Source organism: Anopheles nili, chromosome 2 (genome assembly GCF_943737925.1).
Source record: "Anopheles nili chromosome 2, idAnoNiliSN_F5_01, whole genome shotgun sequence".
Lineage (NCBI taxonomy): Eukaryota > Metazoa > Arthropoda > Insecta > Diptera > Culicidae > Anopheles > Anopheles nili.
Window position 1 is genome coordinate 2,548,332 of NC_071291.1, and position 26,249 is coordinate 2,574,580.

General features: G+C 45.1%; 1 protein-coding gene across 1 annotated transcript; it reads left to right on the forward strand.

The window, feature by feature from the left end:
• Positions 1-14,976: 14,976 nt before the first annotated feature.
• LOC128720399 (trophoblast glycoprotein) lies at positions 14,977-16,188 on the forward strand. Its single transcript, XM_053814068.1, has one exon. The coding sequence runs from the start codon at positions 14,977-14,979 to the stop codon at positions 16,186-16,188; it is 1,212 nt and encodes a 403-aa protein (XP_053670043.1).
• Positions 16,189-26,249: the final 10,061 nt, after the last annotated feature.

The window sequence follows — 26,249 nt, forward strand, 5'->3', positions numbered from 1 at the left end:
CGCCACCGTTCCCACTGCACGATAGTTGCAGAAACTGTACAAATAACGTTTAGGAATCGATTTATGTTTGTAATGAATTGCAATTCAAACAGTTTGCAAAGTGAATAAGTCTTGCAAGGAGCAAGGCGTCAATGTGGTAGAATCTTTTAATGCTTTTCTACAAGCACTGAATTTTACTCAATTCACATGTGTAAAGTTTGTTTTAATTCAGATTAATTTACGTTCAGCGTTCAAACAACCGCTGGACATCAAGTAGCAAAATTGCTAAGAGCTTTGGTCACCTCATTTCCCTGGAAATCTCCACAGGGTGACGTATTCGATTTTTTTTTCGTTCAATCGAACACGATTCACCAGAATTTGGTAACATTCTGTTGAATGTAAAGCATAGCGTTGGTAGCTTCCGGTACGATTACCTGTCACTCCGAGTGAGAAGTTTTTAATTATTGAAATATGTCGCGTATTTGATAGTCCGCCTGCAACAACAGCAAATGTGTTGCAGATCTTGTAAGAACTTGTGTAAAGATTTTCATAAATGGCTAAGAATATATGGCCACAGCTATGAGCTGTTTGATATAATCTCAAACTTTTATTTTTCCGTTAAACGTGCACGTACAGTGTGACACGTTATACATATTTCGTGGAGACACGGTGATACAGAATTAGGTTTGCGGGCTGTTCGTCGGGACGTAACAGTCATATTCCCCGCTATACAAATCGTACCGGATGGCGAAATGATGCAAATCATTCAATCAGAATTTCCCTTGATTTTAATTTTTCGAAGGTTTAGGAAAAACGAAACACATACGTAAGGCAAAGGATGTACATCTGTGCGCCACACATGCTATATAGAAGGTAACCTGCGCTTAAGTTAATTTTTTTTTGTATTCGCACGATTATGAATTATGTCATACAGAAAGAAAGAACGTTTCTATCAGATGAGTATCAGCCAAATCAGATATGCTCGCCACTGTTTGATTTCGTATTTATTTGCTTAGCCTCGTGTTTCCTTTTACGTTGGGCTTGTGTTCCATGTTAATACATACATGTAAATTACGGTGTTTGTAGTGTTCGTAGTCGTCCCAGGTTGGTGTTCCCTAAGTGTAAATTCATTTCTAGTGTATATGCAACTCTTTATTTGTCATGATTTAAATTTTTCATTTTGAGGAAAATATACTGACTTAGTTGTTTTAATGTTGTTTGAAAGTAGAATCGAACTTTGTTCTATTTTTTTTCACGTCAACAGTTACAGTTCAACATCATCTACAACGATAACCTTATGTCCATGCACGAGAACTATATCCTTCCATGTTAACATTAAAACGCTTATGAGATAAACAAAAATATCGACATAATGCGACGTACATACGGACATATTAAAATAAAGCGCAATAGAACAGAAAAATAATATTTATCTAACAGCTAATGAAATCTGAAGGGTGAACGACATCATAACAATGAACCATATGTACCGATTCAAAAATTTATCAAGTCTTTCATATTTTTTTCTTATTCTCACACGAACAATATCAAACAGCCTAGAAAGCATCGAAAAAGAATTTAATTTGCATTGGCGAAGTAGGAAGGAATATATAAATATATATTTCATGCAAATATCGTAATCAAAAATTGTGCTGATACCGAAGAAACGAAACGCAAGCCCAAATATTTAGTTTGACAATGTAGGATAAAAAAAGTTACTTCTCTATCTTATCACGCGACGAAAAGCAAAACCTTGTCACACCTCTGGTACATGCATGAATGCACATAGCTGAGTAATGAAATGATTCTCCCGTAGGATAGTGATCGAATAACTGGCTACTAGTTAAACCCAAACGAAGCGAAGTCGTCGTGCACGTATCACACACAAAACAAAAGCAAACAAGGGAACGAACATAGGCAAATCTTACATGTAGAACTCTCGCTCGGCTGTTAGCGCAATGGAGATAAAAACGATTCACCTTTTGCTTTAAATGAAACGAAACGAAACAAATAGAATGCCGAACTCTGGTGTTGTGTGATAGCATTTTAGGGAGTGGAAAAGAACACAAAAATCAAGAAACCCAAAGGCACCGTATATGCCATATTCGTATTTACTTTACTAGTGTTTGGCAGGTCGAAAGCTTTCAAATATTTTTCAGAGCGACGGACCTGGGCAGAATCAATGATACGAATGTTTGCCCCTGCACCATCCGGTCGGGCTCGTTTTTTCTTTTTTATCACACGCGACATAGCGCCACGTGCACGTGTGCATCGCGAATGCGTTGGAGACGCTGGAACAATTAGGAACGCAACGGAACGTATATCGCGCAATACCTGTAACAACACTTTGTACTTTGTGATATCTGTTCTCACCCCCCCCAAAATAAAGGCATCGTATGCAGTGAAATGAAGTCGTGTTGTTGAGCGCCAAACCCTGCCGAAAGATGCAACCCTCCACTTGAAAGATGCAAGGATTTCTCCTTCTCAGGCATGTCGATCTCAAATCACAGCATCCCTCGGCACCCGGAGACCAACATATGATCGACCATGTTGCCATGCTCTCGCACCGGAGCGCATGATTGAAGCAAGCGACCCGCGAGAGCCGCTCTCGCAGCATAAACCTCAATCGCGAGAGCCTCGCGAGAAGGCCAACATAACGAAAGCTCGACGGGAGCAGCGCTGTAGCGCGCGCTCGCACACTTTCCGAGACCGTCGTTCGAAACGGACCGTGGCCGCATATCATCATCCGCCTACCGACCGGTTCGTGTGGGTTGGCGTCCGCGAGCAGGTTAGCTTTTCGTGTTTGTCCGTCCACTTCAAAAATCGGGTGCATCGCGGTGGTGTTGGTGTTGTTACTGGGCTGACGGAAGAGCGATCGCGGCTTCGAAATTCGACACCACCAGAGGAAAGCTTCGAGCTACCACTCACACATTCGCAAGGCTCGCGGTGGCTCGATCGCGGCCCACTGACCCGTGCGTGCGTCATTCGATCCGGTTCTGGCGTTTGCTCGCTATACTGTTCCGCAATCTTGCAACGCAACGGAACGCATTCCCAAGTGTCGGATCCGGCGCCCAACCACCTGTCCTTGGACGCAAAGGACTGTGTGTCCCGTGGTGGTGCCCAGTGGGAGTGCTGGTGCGGTGATAGTACCGATAGTGCGGCATGATGGTGTGATAACGATAACACTGGCGCAGTGAAGATAATTAGGTCGACTGGAAAACCTTAAAGCTAAGGTGAAGTGTGATCGTCACCGATTCGAGTTTCATCTTGTCCACCAACGACAACAACAACAATAATACGGCCTGAAACGTGCCCAGTGTGCATCTCAAGTGGCTTTACGCGATCGACAGTACGCGTGCGTGCACGAGTGTGAGTGCGTTTTAAGCTCTTTTTTCAGCTTCCCACCGGTGCGTGTGGGGTTGCTTACATCGATCGGAACCGCACCCCTTGCATGCGGGTAGCACCAGAAGTACATCGAACGAAAGATCGCATCGTGCTTTTGACTGCGCAGGAAGGAAACCCTCCGTTTAAGTTCACCCCGACGCCGGACACAGCGCAATGGTAAGCGAAATAGTCGTGTGTGCGGTACGATCGACGTCGATCGTTGTCGTCGTAGTCAAATTTCTGCCCGCGTCATGAAAACGGCAGTTCACGCGGAAATACGCTAACGACGAAGCCATACATTTGTTCGACCGATGGCCCCACCGAGGGACCACAAGTGTGGTTTCTTTATTATTGCACTCGATTTCTTCGTCGTGGTCGTGGGCGAGCCGGTTTGGCCAACCCCCTAGGTCGTTCGTCGAGTAACAAAACGTGCCATTCGTCGACCCACGGAGTCTGCGGTTTTTTTTCTGTGATGGCTAGGATTCGCAACAAGCGGTCAAATACCCGTGTGTGATCTCATGAGGCCCATGTTCACCTTCCGGAACCTGCAGGTGTTTCGTAGCGGGAATGGGATGATTTTTCACACCCAAAATAGGAAAACCACAAACCCGCGTTTTAGAACGGCCCTTTTGTGGTTGATAAGTGTGTCAACGCGATCGGCGGTGACGGTGGATGCCTGTGCTTGGCATGGGGGCTCCAAGCCAACATTATGCTGCGATGTTCGTTTCTTTATGCTCTCGCTCGTACACACGAAGGAGAGAGTGAGAGCGAGAGAGAATAAGAGAGGGCGAGCGAAAGAGCAAGAAAGGTAAAACTGCATACGGTTGACGCAGCGCAAACCTGAACACCCGCGAGCGAGAGAGAGAGAAAGCCTTCCATGCAGAAGTTGGAATGCAACCCGATGCAACCTGGCTGCCATCCAATGTGGCCTCACTCGTGGCAACATGTGGCCATAAAGGGAACGGCTTCTTTTCTTTTCTATCTCTTTTTTTTCTTGGTTTTGCAACTTGCCGATGCGTTGGCGATGGCCAAAAAGGGTTCGAGCGCTAATGCACCTTCGAGGTAATGCACCGGCGGGCCACATGTGCTTTGAACCGGAGTTAACAGGCAAGCAGCAGCACTGAGAGTGGTGGTGAGCTAAAGCTAAAACAAGCAGACAACGAACTGGCGTGAAATGTTCACGGTTTATATTTTCCTGTCGTTGCCATCGAAATTTCGTCCCGCGAGTCGAATTGACATTTCAGATGAGTTTAGGAAACGTAATAAAAGGGCACAAAGTTCGAAATGGAATAAATTACAACCTTCGGCCCGTTAGCACGACGCAATTATTCGTAACGACTTTTTTGTTTTTTGATAATTTTCTCTCACGATCGAATATGGAAATCGCGCTACATCGGAAAACATTTCCATTGTTATGCAAATGCTCGGGGAGTAAATAAATGCTGCGCTGAGCCGTCCGTCAGTCAACCCCGGGGACATCATTCAGGTTCAGTTTGCTCAATCGGTTCCACCGTGATTCGAGTCAAGTCAGTCGCACGGAAGGACGAAAGAAGCGAACCAAAAGAATGACTCCCGGTGGCTACGTGGGTGCATCGTCATTGACCACGTGTGCTCGTGGTGGGAGTTCTTTTCCCGCCCGTGGTTTTTACCTCTCTCTTGCATTTCCGTAACCCCGTGCCGGGTTGGAAAATTGTTAGCGAATGGACGACAAAAACCTCACACGTGTAGCGTATGGTGATCGTGGCGGTCGAAACTTTAAGCAACCCTTCCAGCCGACGATTCTGTCGCATTATCTCGCTTTCTCATTCGGCTTGAGGCGACACATCTGTCCAATTAGTCGCGCTGCGGATGATCAGTTTTAGTATGGGTCTGTTAACATTAGTCACAGCCTTCGCGCGGTTGTCTCATGCTACCGGGACAAACCTCATTTGCACGATGCATCGATGCTGTGGCTGGCACTTGGTTGGTTGGCTTCAGCTTTTAGCGATGTTTGCTTTTTTGCCGGCACTCGCTTTCGAATGACACCTCGGGGAGCTTTTTATCTGGCTTATTATTTATCTGGGCTACAGTACGGGGGTCATTTTCCGCGAAATGCCCTTCCTATTTGAGGTTTTGTTGAAAAGGTTCAAGCCATCGTTTTTTTTTTCACCTGAACCGACCGTTTGATTTGCTGCTTTTTTTCTCTCTCTCAAAAGTTTCGCTTATACATGTTCCCTTGGTTTTGCAGGTGACGTCTGGTGGCGTACTCCTGAATACAGTTCAATTATGCTTGACGGTTGTGTTTGATTGCGGCATTCGCGCGCGCACCACACGATTGTGATTCTGTTTTTGTGGGTAGAATTTTAAATTCCCATTTGCAAATGGCAAAGATATCGATCATGCCCGTGGCAGTACCCGGTGGAATTATGTTCATTGCTGTCCATTTTATGCTATCTATCGATTCGTCGATACAATCGTGCGCCTTTGTTCGATTGTGTGGAATTCGAATTTGTTCGGAATGATTTTTCTACAGAAAACGCCTGTTGGTCGCAGTAATTTTGGCGTCCTTTTGCCGTATAACTCGTCCGGTGAAAAGGTACCAATAACGTCGCAAATTAGTCGAAAACATCTCGCAACATCAGGTGGTATCCTTTTTGGGCATTTCGACACTCAAATCGAGCGTCACCGAACAATCCCGTGATTGGGTTCCGAGCCGGATCAGTTGGGATTAAATTTATCGTCTTATAAATTACTCCTCACCTACCGCGGCAACCTGGCGTGGCAACAATGTTTCGCTGCCCATCCGTGCCCACGCAATAAAACGCCCTCTCGCCCGAGATTATCTAGCGAACTGGGAACGCGAGATCAGGAAGGAAAAAAAAATACAAGCCTCCCCAAGTCCAGCCACTACGAAGAAGGGCATAATCTCGATGTCCGGTGAGCAATGGCCAAGCGATGAATAAATCACTTAAATCGCAACATATACAAGGTCCTTTCAAAGGACCTCACCGTCTGGCCTCTCGGGACTGCTGCATCGCCTGCTTGGAAGCATTTGTTAATTCGCTCCCATTTTCCCACCGTGCTTCGGGAAAGGACGAAACGAAGCCCCGTGGTACATCTCGTACGGTCCTTGTACGCCCTCCCCACCCTGTCCGTGCGTCCATTTTCGTCCTCTCGCCGACCTTCCCGAGACTCCACTCGGGCTGTTCCGGTCTTAGAATTAATTTTCTCTACAAAATTCAATTATAATCCCACCGGTACATGTGAACCACCCGGTGGAAGGCATTCGGCGTCCTGCATGTCTCGTGCGCTCTAAACACCGCACCGAGCAACGATTTACTTCCGAGAGAGAATGAGGGGGAGTCCTTCGAGATTTCCAGCCAGCTCAACAAGGAGTCAGAGTGGTCGGAAAATCGGGTTCTAATGCTTCCGGTTAGCCGGCACCCGGTCTGTGGGGAGCTTTTACGTTCGGTGGCGGCTGGTCGGAAGCAAAAATGTACCACAATTGCTTCATAACTTCAAACCGGGTTGGAGCCAAAGGGATACGCTTTGTTTTGTTTTGTTTCGTTTTTTTTTCTCGTTCCTCCTAGCTCCTTTGGCTGCTCGCGTGGTGCTTGCTTTACGGACCCAACAAGGAGCCTCGTCAGCCATCGAGAATGGCACCCGAATGCCATTACCGAAAGCCATTAAAATCATGAAGCAGAAATGAAAAATAATTACCTACTCCATTACGCTTTGTTTTCGGCCGGCGAAGGTGCCACCGAGTCACAGAGTCCGGGTCCCAATTAATTTGCTATTCCAATCGGACCTCGGAGCTCGCCCCGTGAACAAGGTTCGTTCATTAGCGTGCTACGATTGCATTACACCACGCACAAAAGCGCCCACCGGAAGGACACGTTTGCATCGGTTGAATCGCAATGCGCACCGGAACCGGTTTGTGCGGTTGTGGAATCGCAATCCGTAACCGTTCGAACGTCCGGATCCGGGATGGGTGCGTGCTGGCTCGGGAGGTTCCAAATTAATGCCCAAGCTACCAAGCCCCAAAACACCATCGCTAGCTAACCCGTCAACGCCGGGACGGACACATTTTCCATATGCTAATGGCGTCCCGGTCTCGACGGAAAGGACGAGCGCAACACACCCGTGACCTCACGAGATCTACCTCACGCCTCGAGGGATGCTTTCCATTCTTTCGGGGGAAGGTTTGTGCTTTGTCCCACTGGTGCCGCGTGCGTGTATTTACCAACACTAACACGCGAGACGCGAGACGCAAATGCTGTGGGCGAGAGCGACACCGAAAGGACGGCAATCACAAGCAAACAAATGGAAGTCAGCCCCACATCGGGAGCGTGTTATAATTTCGTACCCGTTCGTGGGACTGCTGCTCGGCTGCTTTCCCAGCCCCCTGAAACGGAACGGAAAATTCCGTGACGCGTACGGGAAATAAAAACACTCAACAAATGGCTACCGGTTGCGGAAAAGGCAACCCTGGGAAACGTTTTTTTTCCAGGCGAAGGTAGTGAAAGCGAGTGATTTGCAACAAAAAAAAAACAACACAAACACACACACACACACATAAACGGACAATAGAAATCTGCTTCGAGGTGGAACGTGTTTGGATGTGTGCGACACAACAAATAAACTCCTTTTGTGTGTCTGGCTTGGCTCCTCGGCCCCTGAGGAGTATCCACATGCCAACACACGGCCAACGTCAGGACTATGTTCGCTTGTGTCAATAGTGTCGCAGTTACAAAGCTTTCCCACCCACACATACACACACACACGTGGCCACCGATTCGCATACCGAGGGCGGTCATTAGAGACCTAATCGTGCCCCGGGGACGGTTATGCTGATTGCGATAAGAAACGGGGCACATTTGGTCACTTGGCGGTTGGAGCTCCGTACACGGGAGAATGAGGGCGGTTGCGGGTGATATTACGAGCCCAATTCACGTACAATGTAAACCGCACAATAATAAGTGTCGTTTCGGTCATCACTTGCCAGATGGCTGCAAGGAGCAAGGCACGGGATCGCTAAAGCATGAAACACCCTCGGGGGTTAGTTTTTCGAGGTGTAGAGATGGCAGGACTCGCTCCACCGGTTGGAACCGGTTCGCACGGAACATGGGGTAGAATGGGTAGTTTAAATAGACTGAATAATTGATGAGATTGCTGCGCTGTGAATTTCTGCTGGCAGGTTGCCTGGTGCTTTTATTTTTCCGAAAAAGCACGCACAGCTGGGAAAGCAAGATCTCGTTTTTGTCGCCTACCAGGGTCGTTGCAAGATAAATCTCGAGCTAGAAAAGGATGTACACTAGCGTTACTTTAAACCATCAACTCACATGATGCCACAGGATCAAGCTTACGCTACGGGATCTGGCCATTAAGCTAAGTATCCGTACGCCGTTACGGACGGTTAGGTTTAGAGATATTCTTCTCCTTCTACACCAGCCCGAAATGCATGCCGCAAAAATGGTAAAAATAAATCCGCCCTAAAATACCATATAAGAAAATTAAGTAATCTTCAGCGATCCCAAATGTTCACCCGGGAAAGTCGTTTTAAAGGAAAGACAAAAAAACTACATACACCCTCTACCAATGGCACACAATTTGTTGCGGACCATTGCCTCTAGCGCCAGTCGACATTCGTCACTCGGTAAAGTCTGGGCGCGCAAGGACCTGACTTGGGACTAGGAGTCCTTTTTTGTCGCCCGCCACGGAACGTTTACGTTGGAAAATTAGTTTCACCGGCATGTGCCCTTTTGCATTTGGCCACGGTTAGAACCCCGCCTGTGCCCACACGATCCTTTTTTTCCCTCCCTCGCTCATTGTCGTCGTTCAAGGGAGCATAGAATTTTGTCGTCACGGGTCACGTAGCTGAAGAATGAAATATCGGCATATTTCCCACCGTCTACGACTACGAGGATCGGTCCGTTTTCTACCCTCCATGGGCAATGAGTGGGAGAGGGAAGGTATCAAGTACTGCTCCCAGGGTACGTGTGTCCACGACCGCCAGTTAAAAGTGGCGGAAAATTGCGCTAATGAACAGCTGCACCAAATGCAACCACGAGCAGTCACAGGCTCATAAGCCAAGCCACCCAAGCCCCAACGTAGTGCTGAGGGAATGAGTTTTTTCACCCGTTATTTTGTTTTCGTACATTCCAAGCACGTGCATTCGGTAAAACCGGCAGAAAAAAAGGCGATAGTGTCCCGTTTCCTTTGCAACGGAGCGACATTTCCCTCGCGAGGATTCTGTGCTGTCAGTATTTTCTCAGCAACAGATTGCCGAGACCTGGCAGTCAACTTACCACAGGACCATCCCGTTCGTACCCTTGCGTCTTCATTTACAACCGTCACCTTGACCTGCGCTTCCATCGCTTAATCTATCTAATTTCCGTTCTGGTAAATTTCCGGCCGGTAATTTCATGACTGGCGAACGACGGCGGAAACACCGTACCCTCCCGAGGAGGGGTGGGATGATGGGCTACGGGGTCTTGGCGTGGGTTTAAAACCCATCCGCCATTCGACAACACCAACACACATCACCATCGCACGCAAATGCCACACATAGTTCAGGTTCAAGCCGGTTTCCTAAACCACATCATTGTGAACCCTGGTGAACCTGGTGTGTGTGTGTGTAAGTGTGGCGGGGGGGGGGGAGGGGAGTGGGATTCAAAAATGTTGGCCTGTGCATGCTAAGTATTTTTCGACCCAACCACCCACGCGTTGGTGGAGCTTTGGCGAAAGGATTCGATGTGTTTTTTTTGCTGTCTGCTTTTGAGCCATTCATTTCTATTTGCATGCAAGCCTGGAAAACCACAAACACGCACCAGCGCACTGCCTGCTGCCATGTGCGCGCATTAAACCATCCATTTGCGGGACAAACTTTTGTCACATTCCGGCCATCGGCAAGCCACATGGGTTAATGCAAGCACGCGCCCTCACGCCGTGTACAAAACACCATGCGCCTCCATCGGTCGGTTGGGGCGCTCCAATAGGCAGCATGTTTTGTTGGCCCGTTTGAACTTGCCTTGTGGCGAGGATTATTATTCTTTCGTTTGTTCAACCCTTGCCCTGTTTCGAGGCTGAACGTTTTACTTCCCACGGCGAGAGCATAGAAAAAACGTGTTGAAACGAAGAAAAAAAAAAAGAAACACGACTCCAAACAGGACGATTCCGTTGCGTTGAGCTCTACCAAAGAGCCTTTTTTGCCTGCGTACCATCCCAAAACCGCACCGGTTGCTATTTGGTGTAGAGCGTGGAGCGAATAGATTCCACACCGGAAACAAATGTTCTACTTCCGAGGGTGGTTCCTCCCACGCTCGTTTTGGAACCACCGGTGGGTGGCATTTTACTGCCGGCGGGTGAAAAAGGACCCTCATGCACGTGCGTCCCTACCACAAGAAGCTCTCTCTCTCTCTCTCTCTCGCTCTCTCTCTCTCTTCATTTACATTATTTTGTGTAGTTTGCATTGCTAAATACCGGCAGCAAACCGGAACTCTTCATCTTCTGGCGGGTTGCCGAGATGCCGAGCGATTCCGTCCCAGTGGCAGAAATGGAAAGCCCGGAAGCGACGCAAGCCACCACGCGGTTGCTTTCCTCAGCAACCGTAACCCAACGTGCAAAACTAAGCGAAACTTCTGCAACCCGGCCTCCGGTGTGTCCCGCGTGTCCTTCCCTTCTCCTTAGCTCTTTCCCTTAACTCTTTCCCTCTCGGGATACGGTCCATTGTTTTCCGGTTTTCATTAAACTTTCAAACCGGGACTCGGGCCTACGACTACGGCCTCCTTGGGTGCCTTTCTCCATTGCACGAAAACCGGCTCCTCACCGAAAGGAGGTCTTGAACGGATTCAGCGAGCCGGAACATTCGGGTCGGACGGCACCGACTGCGAATGATACACCGTTTCCATAAAATGAGCCAGCTTCCCGTGTCTGAGAACTCGTGCGGTCTCATCCCGAGGTGGCTTAGCAACGCGTCGTAGTTGCCTGCGCGAATCTAGTAGCTCGAGCGATGGGCTGATGGCCCGCGCGCTCTATTAAGGGTCTTCTCATTTGGTGGGATTTGCAAACCATAACGGCTGGCGCCATTGTAGCCGAGGGCTTGTGTTTGCGGTGCACATGAAGGTGTGTCGCAAATTGTTTAATTGAATCCCAACGGTTCCGAATTACGGCAAAGAGACGCAATGTGGTTGGGTAGTAAAAAGCGGCTGCATATTGATTTCGTGCCGGATTCGGGCACTAACTAGGCAAAATTAGCTCAACCACAGCCAGCTTCGATTATTTCGTGTTGGTGTGAGTTTTTGGTTTTGACAGAACGTGCAACTATGAACGGGACATATTCTATGTGTTGTCTAATTTTAAGCAATGCATCTTTGTCACAAAATATAAAGAGTTGTGACCTTTCTGTTAATGGAAGAATGTGGATGCTAATGATTTTCGTGTTACAATCCCTCATACAAGCTATTTTCCACATTTTCAAACCATTTTTGCAGGCAATTACAAGCTTCAAAGCGTGCGTGAGTTTACCACCCTTTTTATTTAATTGTACAAAAGGTAAACAGATGCCTCGCGAGGGGGCGCAAACAATACTTGTTGATTTATATTTATGAAATCCGCCCACCTCACTCTTTCGCCACTCGATTCGTTTCGTTAGTGAATTTTAACTACCTCCGGACCCACCGAACCGGAAGAATCCTTACGCGTTGCTGCTCGTGCGGAATCATAACAAAAAAGTTCGACTGCAAAAAAATAAAACAGCGCACAAACAGGGATGTTACCCTTCGAACGGTGAAACCGATGCCCTGTTAATTCGGGTGAATTCGGGAGGCAAACTTGCGAGGTCGAGGTGGTCGATTGCACCCACACTTTATACTGCAACTGGCATTTGCTCATCAGGCTCGTATTGTACCTTTACCGACCACCGAAACTCGAATCGCAAACGTTGAGTTTTCTACTTTCCACCAAGGGATCATAATATCGCTGAGCTTGTTTCCGACCATCCGCAGTTCGTTTTTGATTTTTATACTCGCGTCGGTTTTAGAAATAAAAAGTGGAACTTCACAGAGCAACAGCTATGTGGTAAAAAATGCAGAAGCATTGAACATCGGTGGGTCGCACAGGGTGGGGTGCGTGGGCCGGAAGTTGAAACGATGGGCGAAGCAAATGTGTGTTTGATGAAGACACGACCCGACCAGCGATGGGGCACCGATTTTTGCTTCCCGTTCTCGATCTACCCTTTCGCTGGATCGATGCGGTGGAAATACAAAAAAAGGCATACAATGCTTTTGCAGCAGCTTCTGATGTCGGTTACCGGTGGTTGACGGGCGTACGAGGGAAACGCTTCACATCACCAGCAGGAAAGACACATGAAGAGCCACACATCAAAGCCCTCAAATCCGCTCGCTCGCTCGGTCAGGACGAACGCTCACGAAAATGTGTGTTTTCAACCACCCTCTCAAACAAAAAAAAATGTGGCAACCTACATCACCATCATCACCATCAGCATCATACTGTTCCTTCTCGTTGTCGTCGCGGTCGTCGCCATCGTCTTCGTCGTTAACATCAAGCGGCCATTGCGAGGATTTTCCCACCATTTTCTTACCCCACCAACGCCTTAAGGCACGATGATCACCCTCATGGGGAAAGGCCATCTCCACCAGCCGGGTGGGTCCTTTGCCGAATTTTGCCAATTAAACTTCGTGTATATACTTTAATAAACTTAAACCCCTTGCTCCCGTGTTCCGCCACCAAGGACCTGCGCTTCCTCGGCTCGGATTCGTAGTGGAAAGTGTGGGGAAAAAGATCAACCTCTCTCGTTTGCTACCCGGGTTTCCATTTCGGTGGCGGGAGGACTGCATGATGAACGAGTTCCGCCATGCCAACCCCGTGGGGGCTCGTGAAGAAGTTCTAAATTTCCGAACCCGACCACGCGCACCAAAAACCCATCGGTGAGGTCCTGCGTGGATGCGATTAACCGACGACCCGAACGGGGGTTTCGGATCGTTTAGCAAAGGTGACCGACGGCGCGAATTATCTCGAGCAGATTGAGATGTTGTTATTTTAATCAACTAGTTAAATTGTCCCGGTTATCTCTAGGCTTGCAAGCTCTAATGTTACTTCTGCCGTTCTTGATTACGGGTAAGATATTATATCTAGAAGACTCAAATTTCAACTGAACGGATGTATTGTGTATGAAATTCTACATATTATGGTAGGGCATCAGTCGTATCACATTTTTCAGTTTCATACTGGCGTAACAACAACTTCACTACCCAAACTTCGCACGAATTCAAATTAATAAAACTAAAAGCGTTTGCATGAGGCAACAAACACACCACCATTTAGGCTTCATCTCTCGACTAAGCCACACACTGAAGCAACCGATCTGGCCCTTTTGCTGGATGAGCACGATAATTAAAATCGAGCATCACCACCGTGCTAACGTGGGTCTTCTTTCAGCGATGAATAATTTGCGTATCCTCGTACGCTCGCACCGGCCCCGGAACCGGTTCTTAGATCTGCAAACTATTAAAGGATACCCGAACCCGAACAGACGCTCAAGGTACCGGTGGCCGTGGGTGTGCGATGATTCCGCATGAAAAATTCATCACCAGTGGTGTATGGCGTTGCCGAGTTTGGCCGCTAAACATTTATTAGACAGCGCGGGATATGGAGAACGCCACACCGGGGGTCAAAAGATGAAGCATAATTCCACCAAATTAGGCAGCTGCGGTAGAGTAGTGTGAGTCGTTCATCGAACCTGAGCCGTTTCAGAATCGATGACCTCATTTTTGACCACCCGGTATGCTGCTGTAGTTTTGGATTTGGGTCGGAAGATTTGGTTTAAAACTTGTAAACTCACTTCCGAACCCGGTGGCCACAAGAACGAACCACAAATCAGGGCAAGGGTTGGTTGGACAGTTTGCGGCCCTACGATTGACCGCTGGTGTGAATGAGCTTTCAGAACCGTGCGTTTGATTGGGATGAGGGTTATTTCTGTCTCCCATCCGTTGAATATTCGGTTCGATTCGCTCCTCTCAGTCCTAATGGATCGTGAATATGCCAACACCACCCGGGAGTTGTTTTGCGCCGAGCTGGGGAACAGTACACGAAACCCGGCAGCGATTTCCATCTGATTGTTACGTGAATGACACCAATTAACGCTACTCACAGCTGGTCAGTCGCATAACGGTGTCATCCCTGCACATTTATTGCATTTGTCCCGGTGTTTGTTGCTGCCGTTGTGAATATCATTATGTCGTGCAAATTGCAGCTGTTCCCGAGACTTGCTTCGGAAATGTGGATGAGAAGAGCAATTTGCATCGGGTGTGAATGACGAGCGAGGTCGCGAATGGATGCGACATTTCAAATGCATACCACTTAATGAATTTCGATTTGCTGAAACATCACAATCGAGCTAGAACGAGCACGATGTTCGAACGATGGTTAGTTATGAAATAAGCATCGTGAGGGGTTTCCTTTCCATTACGACCGATCGGCATTCGGTTGTATTTCGATTTTGAAATCCGGCAATAATATTATTTGCTACTAGGATAACGGATGGCTTAGGGAAATATCAAATGCTACGTCAAAGAGCAATCATGCAATACTCACCGGTCTCACGTTCCATTGCAGATGGCGCAGCTGCGAAGGATACGGTCTGTGGCAGTGCCACTTTTGCTGGCTCTACTGGCAACACTCACGGTGGCAGACGACTGTGGGCGTGACTTTCGAGGCAAATGTAACTGTGGCTATCAGCTGTACAACTACCACACACAGTACGTGGTGAACTGCACCAACACCGGTTTTCGGGACACGGTAGTGCTCGAGCGGCTGCCTCTGCAAACAGAGATCCTCATTTTCAACGGGAACTACGTGGACGAGCTACCGTGGAACGTGTTCGGGGCACTGAACGATCTCGTCAACCTGACGGTGGTCGACATGAGCAACAATCACATCCGCGAGATCCGCGGTAAATCATACCACCACGTCCCGAACGTCCGTCGGTTGATTCTGAATCACAACAACCTCAGCATCTCGCGGTACGACGACGAAGAGTTCAACCACCATCATCCGCGTGTCTTCTCCAACTTCATCAACCTGCAGGAGCTGCACCTAACGAACGCGTTTGCCGACAACACGTCTGCGGAGCTTTCGGCCGATCTGCACGACATCTTCGTCAACAGCAACCTAACGAAGCTGGTCAAGCTGCACCTGGAGCAGAACGAGATCGTGCAGTTCAATGACAAGCGCGTGTTTTGCGATCTACCATCGCTGCTCGATCTGCACCTCGGCGACAACTCACTCACCGAGCTGAACTTCAACCTCAGCTGTATGCCTCGGTTGCGCTTTCTCGATCTCGAGCGCAACCGCTTCGAAGCGGTCCGACCACGAGACCTTGCGTTGCTAGATGCCGTACAGGCTCAACCAGGTCGTACCACTCCTCTCACGGTAGACTTCACGTACAACCCGTTTGTGTGCGATTGCGGTCTTTACCCACTGTACGACTGGCTCGATCGTACGAACGTCACCGTGCGCAACCGAGATGGGTTGCAATGTTTGCGGAACCGGCAGGTGCGTGAGTCGATCCGTCAGCTTAACGTCGGCCGGTGCCGGAAGCTGGTGGGAACATCCGGGCCGAATGGAACCGGAGCTACCGGACACACTACCACGCTCGTGTTCGTGCTCGTCTGTCTTAGCTGCGTGTTGCTGGCACTCGTCGCTGGGTTGCTGTACGTGAGCAAAGACAAGCTGCGCGGTTTGCTGACACCCGTCGTGGACTCCGTGTCGAAGAAGGTGCATTATACCACCATCAAGGATGAGGAGGCGCCCGAGCAGTACGTGTGATGTAGCGCAGTGGTCGACGTGCGGCACAATATGGCGCCTCCGGTGCGCGTCTAGTATGGGGTGGATCGCTAATCGATGAGTCGATCTTCCGGAGCACAGACTTCGTTATGGGATTTGCTGCGAGGAATTGTGCGCTTGTGTGCCCCCGATGTTGTGAGCTGTAGGATGTTGAGCGCTCAAACATACGAATGCCGACGTGTCGCACGCTTCGCTAAGGCAATGTTGAGCTCTAGTTCAAAACCCCGCGCGAGAACTCCATCTTTGTTTAAGAAATCCATCTCCAGACCGATGTGAAGAAAGGGATTGTGTTTTTTTTCTTCTCAAAAAATCACTAACGAAAGACTCTTTGAACCCTTTTTTGGTCAAATCAAGCTCATTCTCTCGGTGCAAGGAATCGGACAGCTGTGGTACAGAAATATGCAAAACCAGTGAGGCACCAGTGTGAGGTGAAGCGAAAAAGGAAAGGAAGAAAGCAATCCAATCGATCCGTGCAAAAGGGCAAGCTAAGCGTGTTTCAAAGCCGAAAAGCGCACACTTGCATTATGCGCTGTCAAAGCTCAAATGGATTACGGACATGGAACATAGGAAATAAACCAAATAAGATGAGCGTTTTGTTGAAGCACATAAACTAAACCAAACTTATAACGAGCTGACGGCTCTGGTACACGCAATCGTTGCCGGATACCACGCCTGCACCGGATATGTGCCGGTTTAATTCGAATACACGTTCGCCCTGTGATTAACTTTAACTAACTAGGAAGTGAACTTGATTCTCCATTTCGAATTGTTTGCCAAATTTCCCTAGCCACAATACAAACACACACGTCACATACGACTGTATCATATACAAAAAAAGCCTTGAATCCTTGTTTTGTGACTGTTATCTGTTGTTCGCAAATTGTAAGCCAATAAAGCGTCGTAAAATCAACACAATGACGTTCAACGACGAGTGCATGGAAATTTCAGGCATAACCAAATTGAAGCTGATCAATAATTTGAAAATCGTTAACCTTGCGTAAGGTTCAATATAACTTTTAAAGGCGTTGGATGGAAACCTCCGCTCAATATGATCGATTGGTTTGCCTTACAACATCTCTACTTTTAGAATGTAAATCACTTTGTATGCAACATAAGATGCAAATTAACCATATTCGCAATCTAATTGACACTGTAGATAGCAAACTTAGTAGTATAACGGAAAAGTTAGGAAAGTGATTGAAATAATAATGCATCAAAGGCAAGACTAGGCAACGTGTAAAGCAGAACAAGGTGGAAAATCTCGCCAGAAGCCATTTTAGTAGAGAAACCATTTATGTTATACGATCTTTCTCATCCGATAGGGAAACGAATGTGTTTGTATGATTGATTGTGGTAAGGATGAAGATAATAAAGAAAACTCTAACACACGCAATGGTTGATATGGTTGAATTCTATTTTTTATGTAGCATATGAAAGAACTCGTACTCTAGTTCGGTTTGTTAAGACTATACATGGTTATTACTCGTATGGTTGATAAATGTTACGCTAAATTGTTTTAAAAAATAATTAAGTTTATGACATGAGTTTGGTCTTGTTTTCAAAATCGATGTTACATTCGCAAGACATTTCAAGATACCGTGCACTATTGAAACTTATTTTAATTTAAAATAACAAGTTCCAATTTACAAAGCAAATAATTTCACAATATATGAGCAGCTCCAAGTTGCATGGTAAGCTAATCCAGGCCACTAGTATTGGAGGATCGTATATCGTAAAATAAACTACTCATGTATCGTAAGTTACTAGCAATATGTATTTAAATGCAATAAAAATAATTAGAAACAACAAAATTAATCGGTAGATAGGAGTTACGCACATAAATTACCTTCGTTTCATTTAGTTTTTTTCTGCGTAACATATTTGTTTTATCCTTCTACCTTTGTTATTGAATTTTAATTATGAAATACTAATATTAAATCGTATCAATTATATTCAATAACATCAAACTTTCATGCACAATAATATATAGGTCTTCAGTTTGCCCTACTTTTTAAATTGTTCGTATATTTTGTCACAAACAGTTATTTTCTAAGCACATTGCAGAAATTCTATATTTTACCTCAGAATAAAATATCACGCTTCAGGTTTCTTACTTTTTGTATCTAAGAATGAGAATCATTCGGGCTAGAGGTCATATAAAACCAATAGTCAATGGAAGCCAATCTTCTTCTTCTTCTTTACTGGCCCGCTCACAATTGAACACGTCGTACTGACATGGCCTACCTTGCTAAGCTTAGTCAAGGTTTTCATGACTTTTAATTACTCGTAGCTGGATAGTCAGTCCTGCGTACGAGGGGGGCTCAGAAGAGATTCGATCCCTATCGTGGTGCTTTCGATACTATCGTGTGTTTGTGCCGCACACTAACGCTTCGGCTATCGAGCTTCCCTATCTTTTCCCTAATGTTGGACAGTATAACCATAAACATGGTCAATGAATAAGATGTGGAGTCTCATTCAAAGTTAAGACTGTTGTTTAGTGTGGTATTGATTACCAAGACGAAAAGTAAAGCTCTTTCAAGTGCGATGATCGTCGGGACAATTGAGCAAGTATAATACTTGTCAAAAGCTAAGGAATATCTGACGGAGCAGCAGCTTTCGCAGCAGCTGATAAATGACGATAGTAACTGTCGCTCCGCATAGTATTCCAACCCAAGAGGAAGTGCAAAGCTCTTCCAACGATGATCAACAACATTAATACTCCTTTAAAGAGCAAAAACAACTAAAGGCTCAGACGAGATTCTATCCCTATCGTGTGCTATCGATACTATCGTGTGTTTGTGCCGCACACTAACGCTTCGGCTATCGAGCTTCCCTATCTTATTCCGGAAGACAATCTTATTCCGGGATAATTATTTAGCACAAGTATCGACAGCCGACGCCACTTCGCCAGCTTTGCTTGAAGCAAACTAAGACTGCTACGCAATTGCAGCGCCTGATAAGTAAATAAGTAGTTAGGCAATCAGCCAATAACTATAAAATACGAATAGTCATTGCAGACAGATGACTATAGTAGGCATAGCAAACGCCATAATAAATCGTTTCGAAATAAATGCGACGTAACATATCGAATATCATAGCTTTTGTAGGCGATGATTTTTGACAGAAAATAGGTGAAGTTTTGAACGATATCAAAAGCGCGCTCACCAGTACATCACTCTTATATAGATTCGCAATCCAATTTGTTAGCAGTATCACTGATTACTCGCCCAACTCCTATGCAGCATCATTCCGATACTGTTGCATGATCGTTTAATGCATCAGCGAAAAAAGAAACTGATGCACCAACGCAACAATTCCAAAGACAAGCAGTGAAACTGTTGAACATCCGCCATTTATGGATATAGGCATTCCAAAAAAAACACACACAAAATCACTAGTAGCAGAAGTAACAACAGTATCCGAATACTGAGTTTTATTTGGTAAAGACGAATAGCATCATATAAGACACCGTTACGGAACAACAGCAGTGTTACAAAATTAGCAAACCAATAATAGTGATGATTCACTTAGCAACATTGAGAAATACGACAACAGCTAAGCCAATAACATTTGTATTTTCATTCAAATTTGCATTCAATTAAGTACTTTCAACGGCGATCATCGGGTCAGTTGAACAAGGATAATACTCGTCAAAAGCTACAGAATATCTAACGGAACATCAGCTTTAGGAACAGCTGACAATTTACGACAGCAGATTGTCGCTCCGCATAGTATTCCATCCCTAGAGAAAGTGCAAAGCCCTTCCAACGATGATCACACCAATAATACTCTTTTAATGCTTTAGAACGCCCTGCAAGGTTCAATATACAAAATCCTATGCGAAGTTTATGAATTTGTACAACATAAAGCAGCTGTTTCAAGCCAATAAATGGGACATGTGCGAAAGAGTAATTCTCTACCCCATGGTGACGCCCCGCTTATGCAGCAGCATTTCGACACAATTTCCTGATCAGTAGTTAGCAACATCGAGATCAGCAAGTTAGCTGCATCGAGACTGGCACAAGGTACTTCAGACTAGACAGTTCCAGATCGGATTCCCCTTCCAAAACATCGGATTCGAGAGAGTCGCGGAGACGGAAACGGAAGACGATGAGTCATATGATCATCGTACGCACCCCAACGCAACGGCTGGGAGACGATGAGGCTGCCAAATTAGCAACGTACACATCCCAATCAAGGTAGCTCCAGAGCACCATCAAAGCAAAGTTCTAAGAGCATACACGATCGAACGCGATCGAACCTTGAACCATACCTAGATAGAATTCTATATAAACGAAAATCAGGGGCGCACGACGGACGTGTTGTCCAAGCCGTAGAAAATATTTAAAATTATGTTTTATCTGCACCGAACAGTCGTTCTCCATAACTCAGGGGATGCATCAGCAAGAGAGTTGATGCACCAAAGTATCAGTAACAATATTATAACAAGTAACTGAGAATGCACTAATAGCACTAATGCAACATCAGCAGTACAATAGCATAGATGATTTCATTAGCACTATTCAAAAACACAACAACAGCTAAACCAATAACAACTGCAACAGTAGTGAATAAACTGTTTGTTCAGTAGGGATACGCGATCCGAAATTTGAGTGGTTGTTATGTAAATTTCCTTAAAAACTAGTGTTGGACAGTATAACCATAAACTTGGTCAATCAATAAGATGTGGAGTCTCATTCAAAGTTAGTTAAGTTGATCAAGACGAAAAGTAAATCTCTTTCAAGTGCGATCGTCGGGACAAATGAGCAAGTATAATACTTGTCAAAAGCTAAGGAATATCTGACGGAACAGCAGCTTTCGCAGCAGCTGATAAATGACGATAGTAACTGTCGCTCCGCATAGTATTCCAACCCAAGAGGAAGTGCAAAGCTCTTCCAACGATGATCAACAACATTAATACTCCTTTAAAGAGCAAAACCAACTAAAGGCTCCGACGAGATTCGATCCCTATCGTGGTGCTTTCGATACTATCGTGTGTTTGTGCCGCACACTAACGCTTCGGCTATCGAGCTTCCCTATCTTTTCCCTAATGTTGGACAGTATAACCATAAACTTGGTCAATCAATAAGATGTGGAGTCTCATTCAAAGTTAAGACTATTGTTTAGTGTGGTATTTCTTACCAAGACGAAAAGTAAAGCTCTTTCAAGTGCGATCGTCGGGACAATTGAGCAAGTATAATACTTGTCAAAAGCTAAGGAATATCTGACGGAGCAGCAGCTGATAAATGACAATAGTAACTGTCGCTCCGCATAGTATTCCAACCCAAGAGGAAGTGCAAAGCTCTTCCAACGATGATCAACAACATTAATACTCCTTTAAAGAGCAAAAACAACTAAAGGCTCAGACGAGATTCTATCCCTATCGTGTGCTATCGATACTATCGTGTGTTTGTGCCGCACACTAACGCTTCGGCTATCGAGCTTCCCTATCTTATTCCAGAAGCCAATCTTATTCCGGGTTAATTATTTAGCACAAGTATCGACAGCCGACGCCACTTCGCCAGCTTTGCTTGAAGCAAACTAAGACTGCTACGCAATTGCAGCGCCTGATAAGTAAATAAGTAGTTAGGCAATCAGCCAATAACTATAAAATACGAATAGTCATTTCAGACAGATGACTATAGTAGGCATAACAAACGCCATAATAAATCGTTTCGAAATAAATGCGACGTAACATATCGAATATCATAGCTTTTGTAGGCGATGATTTTTGACAGAAAATAGGTGAAGTTTTGAACGATATCAAAAGCGCGCTCACCAGTACATCACTCTTATATAGATTCGCAATCCAATTTGTTAGCAGTATCACTGATTACTCGCCCAACTCCTATGCAGCATCATTCCGATACTGTTGCATGATCGTTTAATGCATCAGCGAAAAAAGAAACTGATGCACCAACGCAACAATTCCAAAGACAAGCAGTGAAACTGTTGAACATCCGCCATTTATGGATATAGGCATTCCAAAAAAACACACACAAAATCACTAGTAGCAGAAGTAACAACAGTATCCGAATACTGAGTTTTATTTGGTAAAGACGAATAGCATCATATAAGACACCGTTACGGAACAACAGCAGTGTTACAACATTAGCAGACCAATAACAGTGATGATTCACTTAGCAACATTGAGAAATACGACAACAGCTAAGCCAATAACATTTGTATTTTCATTCAAATTTGCATTCAATTAAGTACTTTCAACGGCGATCATCGGGTCAGTTGAACAAGGATAATACTCGTCAAAAGCTACAGAATATCTAACGGAACATCAGCTTTAGGAACAGCTGACAATTTACGACAGCAGATTGTCGCTCCGCATAGTATTCCATCCCTAGAGAAAGTGCAAAGCCCTTCCAACGATGATCACACCAATAATACTCTTTTAATGCTTTAGAACGCCCTGGAAGGTTCAATATACAAAATCCTATGCGAAGTTTATGAATTTGTACAACATAAAGCAGCTGTTTCAAGCCAATAAATGGGACATGTGCGAAAGAGTAATTCTCTACCCCATGGTGACGCCCCGCTTATGCAGCAGCATTTCGACACAATTTCCTGATCTGTAGTTAGCAACATCGAGATCAGCAAGTTAGCTGCATCGAGACTGGCACAAGGTACTTCAGACTAGACAGTTCCAGATCGGATTCCCCTTCCACAATATCGGATTCGAGAGAGTCGCGGCAGACGGAAACGGAAGACGATGAGTCATATGATCATCGTACGCACCCCAACGCAACGGCTGGGAGACGATGAGGCTGCCAAATTAGCAACGTACACATCCCAATCAAGGTAGCTCCAGAGCACCATCAAAGCAAAGTTCTAAGAGCATACACGATCGAACGCGATCGAACCTTGAACCATACCTAGATAGAATTCTATATAAACGAAAATCAGGGGCGCACGACGGACGTGTTGTCCAAGCCGTAGAAAATATTTAAAATTATGTTTTATCTGCACCGAACAGTCGTTCTCCATAACTCAGGGGATGCATCAGCAAGAGAGTTGATGCACCAAAGTATCAGTAACAATATTATAACAAGTAACTGAGAATGCACTAATAGCACTAATGCAACATCAGCAGTACAATAGCATAGATGATTTCATTAGCACTATTCAAAAACACAACAACAGCTAAACCAATAACAACTGCAACAGTAGTGAATAAACTGTTTGTTCAGTAGGGATACGCGATCCGAAATTTGAGTGGTTGTTATGTAAATTTCCTTAAAAACTAATGTTGGACAGTATAACCATAAACTTGGTCAATCAATAAGATGTGGAGTCTCATTCAAAGTTAGTTAAGTTGATCAAGACGAAAAGTAAAGCTCTTTCAAGTGCGATCGTCGGGACAATTGAGCAAGTATAATACTTGTCAAAAGCTAAGGAATATCTGACGGAGCAGCAGCTGATAAATGACGATAGTAACTGTCGCTCCGCATAGTATTCCAACCCAAGAGGAAGTGCAAAGCTCTTCCAACGATGATCAACAACATTAATACTCCTTTAAAGAGCAAAACCAACTAAAGGCTCAGACGAGATTCTATCCCTATCGTGTGCTATCGATACTATCGTGTGTTTGTGCCGCACACTAACGCTTCGGCTATCGAGCTTCCCTATCTTTTTCCTAATTTTGGACAGTATAACCATAAACTTGGTCAATCAATAAGATGTGGAGACTCATTCAAAGTTAAGACTGTTGTTTAGTGTGGTATTTCTTACCAAAACGAAAAGTAAAGCTCTTTCAAGTGCGATCGTCGGGACAAATGAGCAAGTATAATACTTGTCAAAAGCTAAGGAATATCTGACGGAACAGCAGCTTTCGCAGCAGCTGATAAATGACGATAGTAACTGTCGCTCCGCATAGTATTCCAACCCAAGAGGAAGTGCAAAGCTCTTCCAACGATGATCAACAACATTAATACTCCTTTAAAGAGCAAAACCAACTAAAGGCTCCGACGAGATTCGATCCCTATCGTGGTGCTATCGATACTATCGTGTGTTTGTGCCGCACACTAACGCTTCGGCTATCGAGCTTCCCTATCTTTTCCCTAATGTTGGACAGTATAACCATAAACTTGGTCAATCAATAAGATGTGGAGACTCATTCAAAGTTAAGACTGTTGTTTAGTGTGGTATTGATTACCAAGACGAAAAGTAAAGCTCTTTCAAGTGCGATCGTCGGGACAATTGAGCAAGTATAATAATTGTCAAAAGCTAAGGAATATCTGACGGAACAGCAGCTTTCGCAGCAGCTGATAAATGACGATAGTAACTGTCGCTCCGCATAGTATTCCAACCCAAGAGGAAGTGCAAAGCTCTTCCAACGATGATCAACAACATTAATACTCCTTTAAAGAGCAAAAACAACTAAAGGCTCAGACGAGATTCTATCCCTATCGTGTGCTATCGATACTATCGTGTGTTTGTGCCGCACACTAACGCTTCGGCTATCGAGCTTCCCTATCTTTTTCCTAATTTTGGACAGTATAACCATAAACTTGGTCAATCAATAAGATGTGGAGTCTCATTCAAAGTTAAGACTGTTGTTTAGTGTGGTATTTCTTACCAAGACGAAAAGTAAAGCTCTTTCAAGTGCGATCGTCGGGACAAATGAGCAAGTATAATACTTGTCAAAAGCTAAGGAATATCTGACGGAACAGCAGCTTTCGCAGCAGCTGATAAATGACGATAGTAACTGTCGCTCCGCATAGTATTCCAACCCAAGAGGAAGTGCAAAGCTCTTCCAACGATGATCAACAACATTAATACTCCTTTAAAGAGCAAAACCAACTAAAGGCTCAGACGAGATTCTATCCCTATCGTGTGCTATCGATACTATCGTGTGTTTGTGCCGCACACTAACGCTTCGGCTATCGAGCTTCCCTATCTTTTTCCTAATTTTGGACAGTATAACCATAAACTTGGTCAATCAATAAGATGTGGAGTCTCATTCAAAGTTAAGACTGTTGTTTAGTGTGGTATTTCTTACCAAGACGAAAAGTAAAGCTCTTTCAAGTGCGATCGTCGGGACAAATGAGCAAGTATAATACTTGTCAAAAGCTAAGGAATATCTGACGGAACAGCAGCTGATAAATGACGATAGTAACTGTCGCTCCGCATAGTATTCCAACCCAAGAGAAAGTGCAAAGCTCTTCCAACGATGATCAACAACATTAATATTCCTTTAAAGAGCAAAAACAACTAAAGCACCAACGCAACAATCACAAAGGCAGCGTAACTGTTGAACATTCGCCATTCATGTAAATAGGCATTAATGATTCTACAATACCAAATGCAACAGCAGTAACAACAGTATCCGAAGACAGTAGGTTTTAATTGATTAGTAAGAATAGCATCATATAAGACACCTTTACGAAACAATAGCAGTGTTACAACGTTAGCAGAACAATGACAGTGATGATTCACTTAGCAACGTTAAGAAATACGACAACAGCTGAGCCAATTACATTTGTATTAGTAATGATTTCTGTGCTCAGTAAGGAGTCTCTTTCGAAATCAAGAGCGTTGTTTAGTGTGGTACTTCTTATTTAGAAGATCAGTCAAGTATTTCCAACGGCGATCATCGGGACAATTGAGCAAGGGTGATACTCGTCAAAAGCTATAGAATATCTATCGGAATATCAGCTTAAGGAACATATGATAGCTTACGACAATAGATTGTCGCTCCGTATAGTACTCCAACCCTAGAGGAAGTGCAAAGTCCTTCCAACGATGATTGCAACAATAATACTACAACAATAACCCTATGAGAAGTTTATGAAGCAGCTGTAGCAGCTGTTCTAATCCAACAAATGGACGTATGGGAAAGGGACGTATGGGAAAGAATAATTCTCTATCATACGGAGTAAATGGAGCAGTATTTTGACTTCATTTATAAGTCGATATTATTAATCGGTTTGCAGCTGAAGCCATCAAACGCATTTATCAGACTACAGTGAGGTGAGGTGACTACAGGTCGGAGAAAAATGAGTGTTAGTCCCACCATTTATCCGGCTATC

Coding starts and splice junctions, on each gene's coding strand:
- LOC128720399 (XM_053814068.1), top strand. CDS start 14,977: ATGGCGCAGCTGCGAAGGATACGGTCTGTGGCAGTGCCACTTTTGCTG.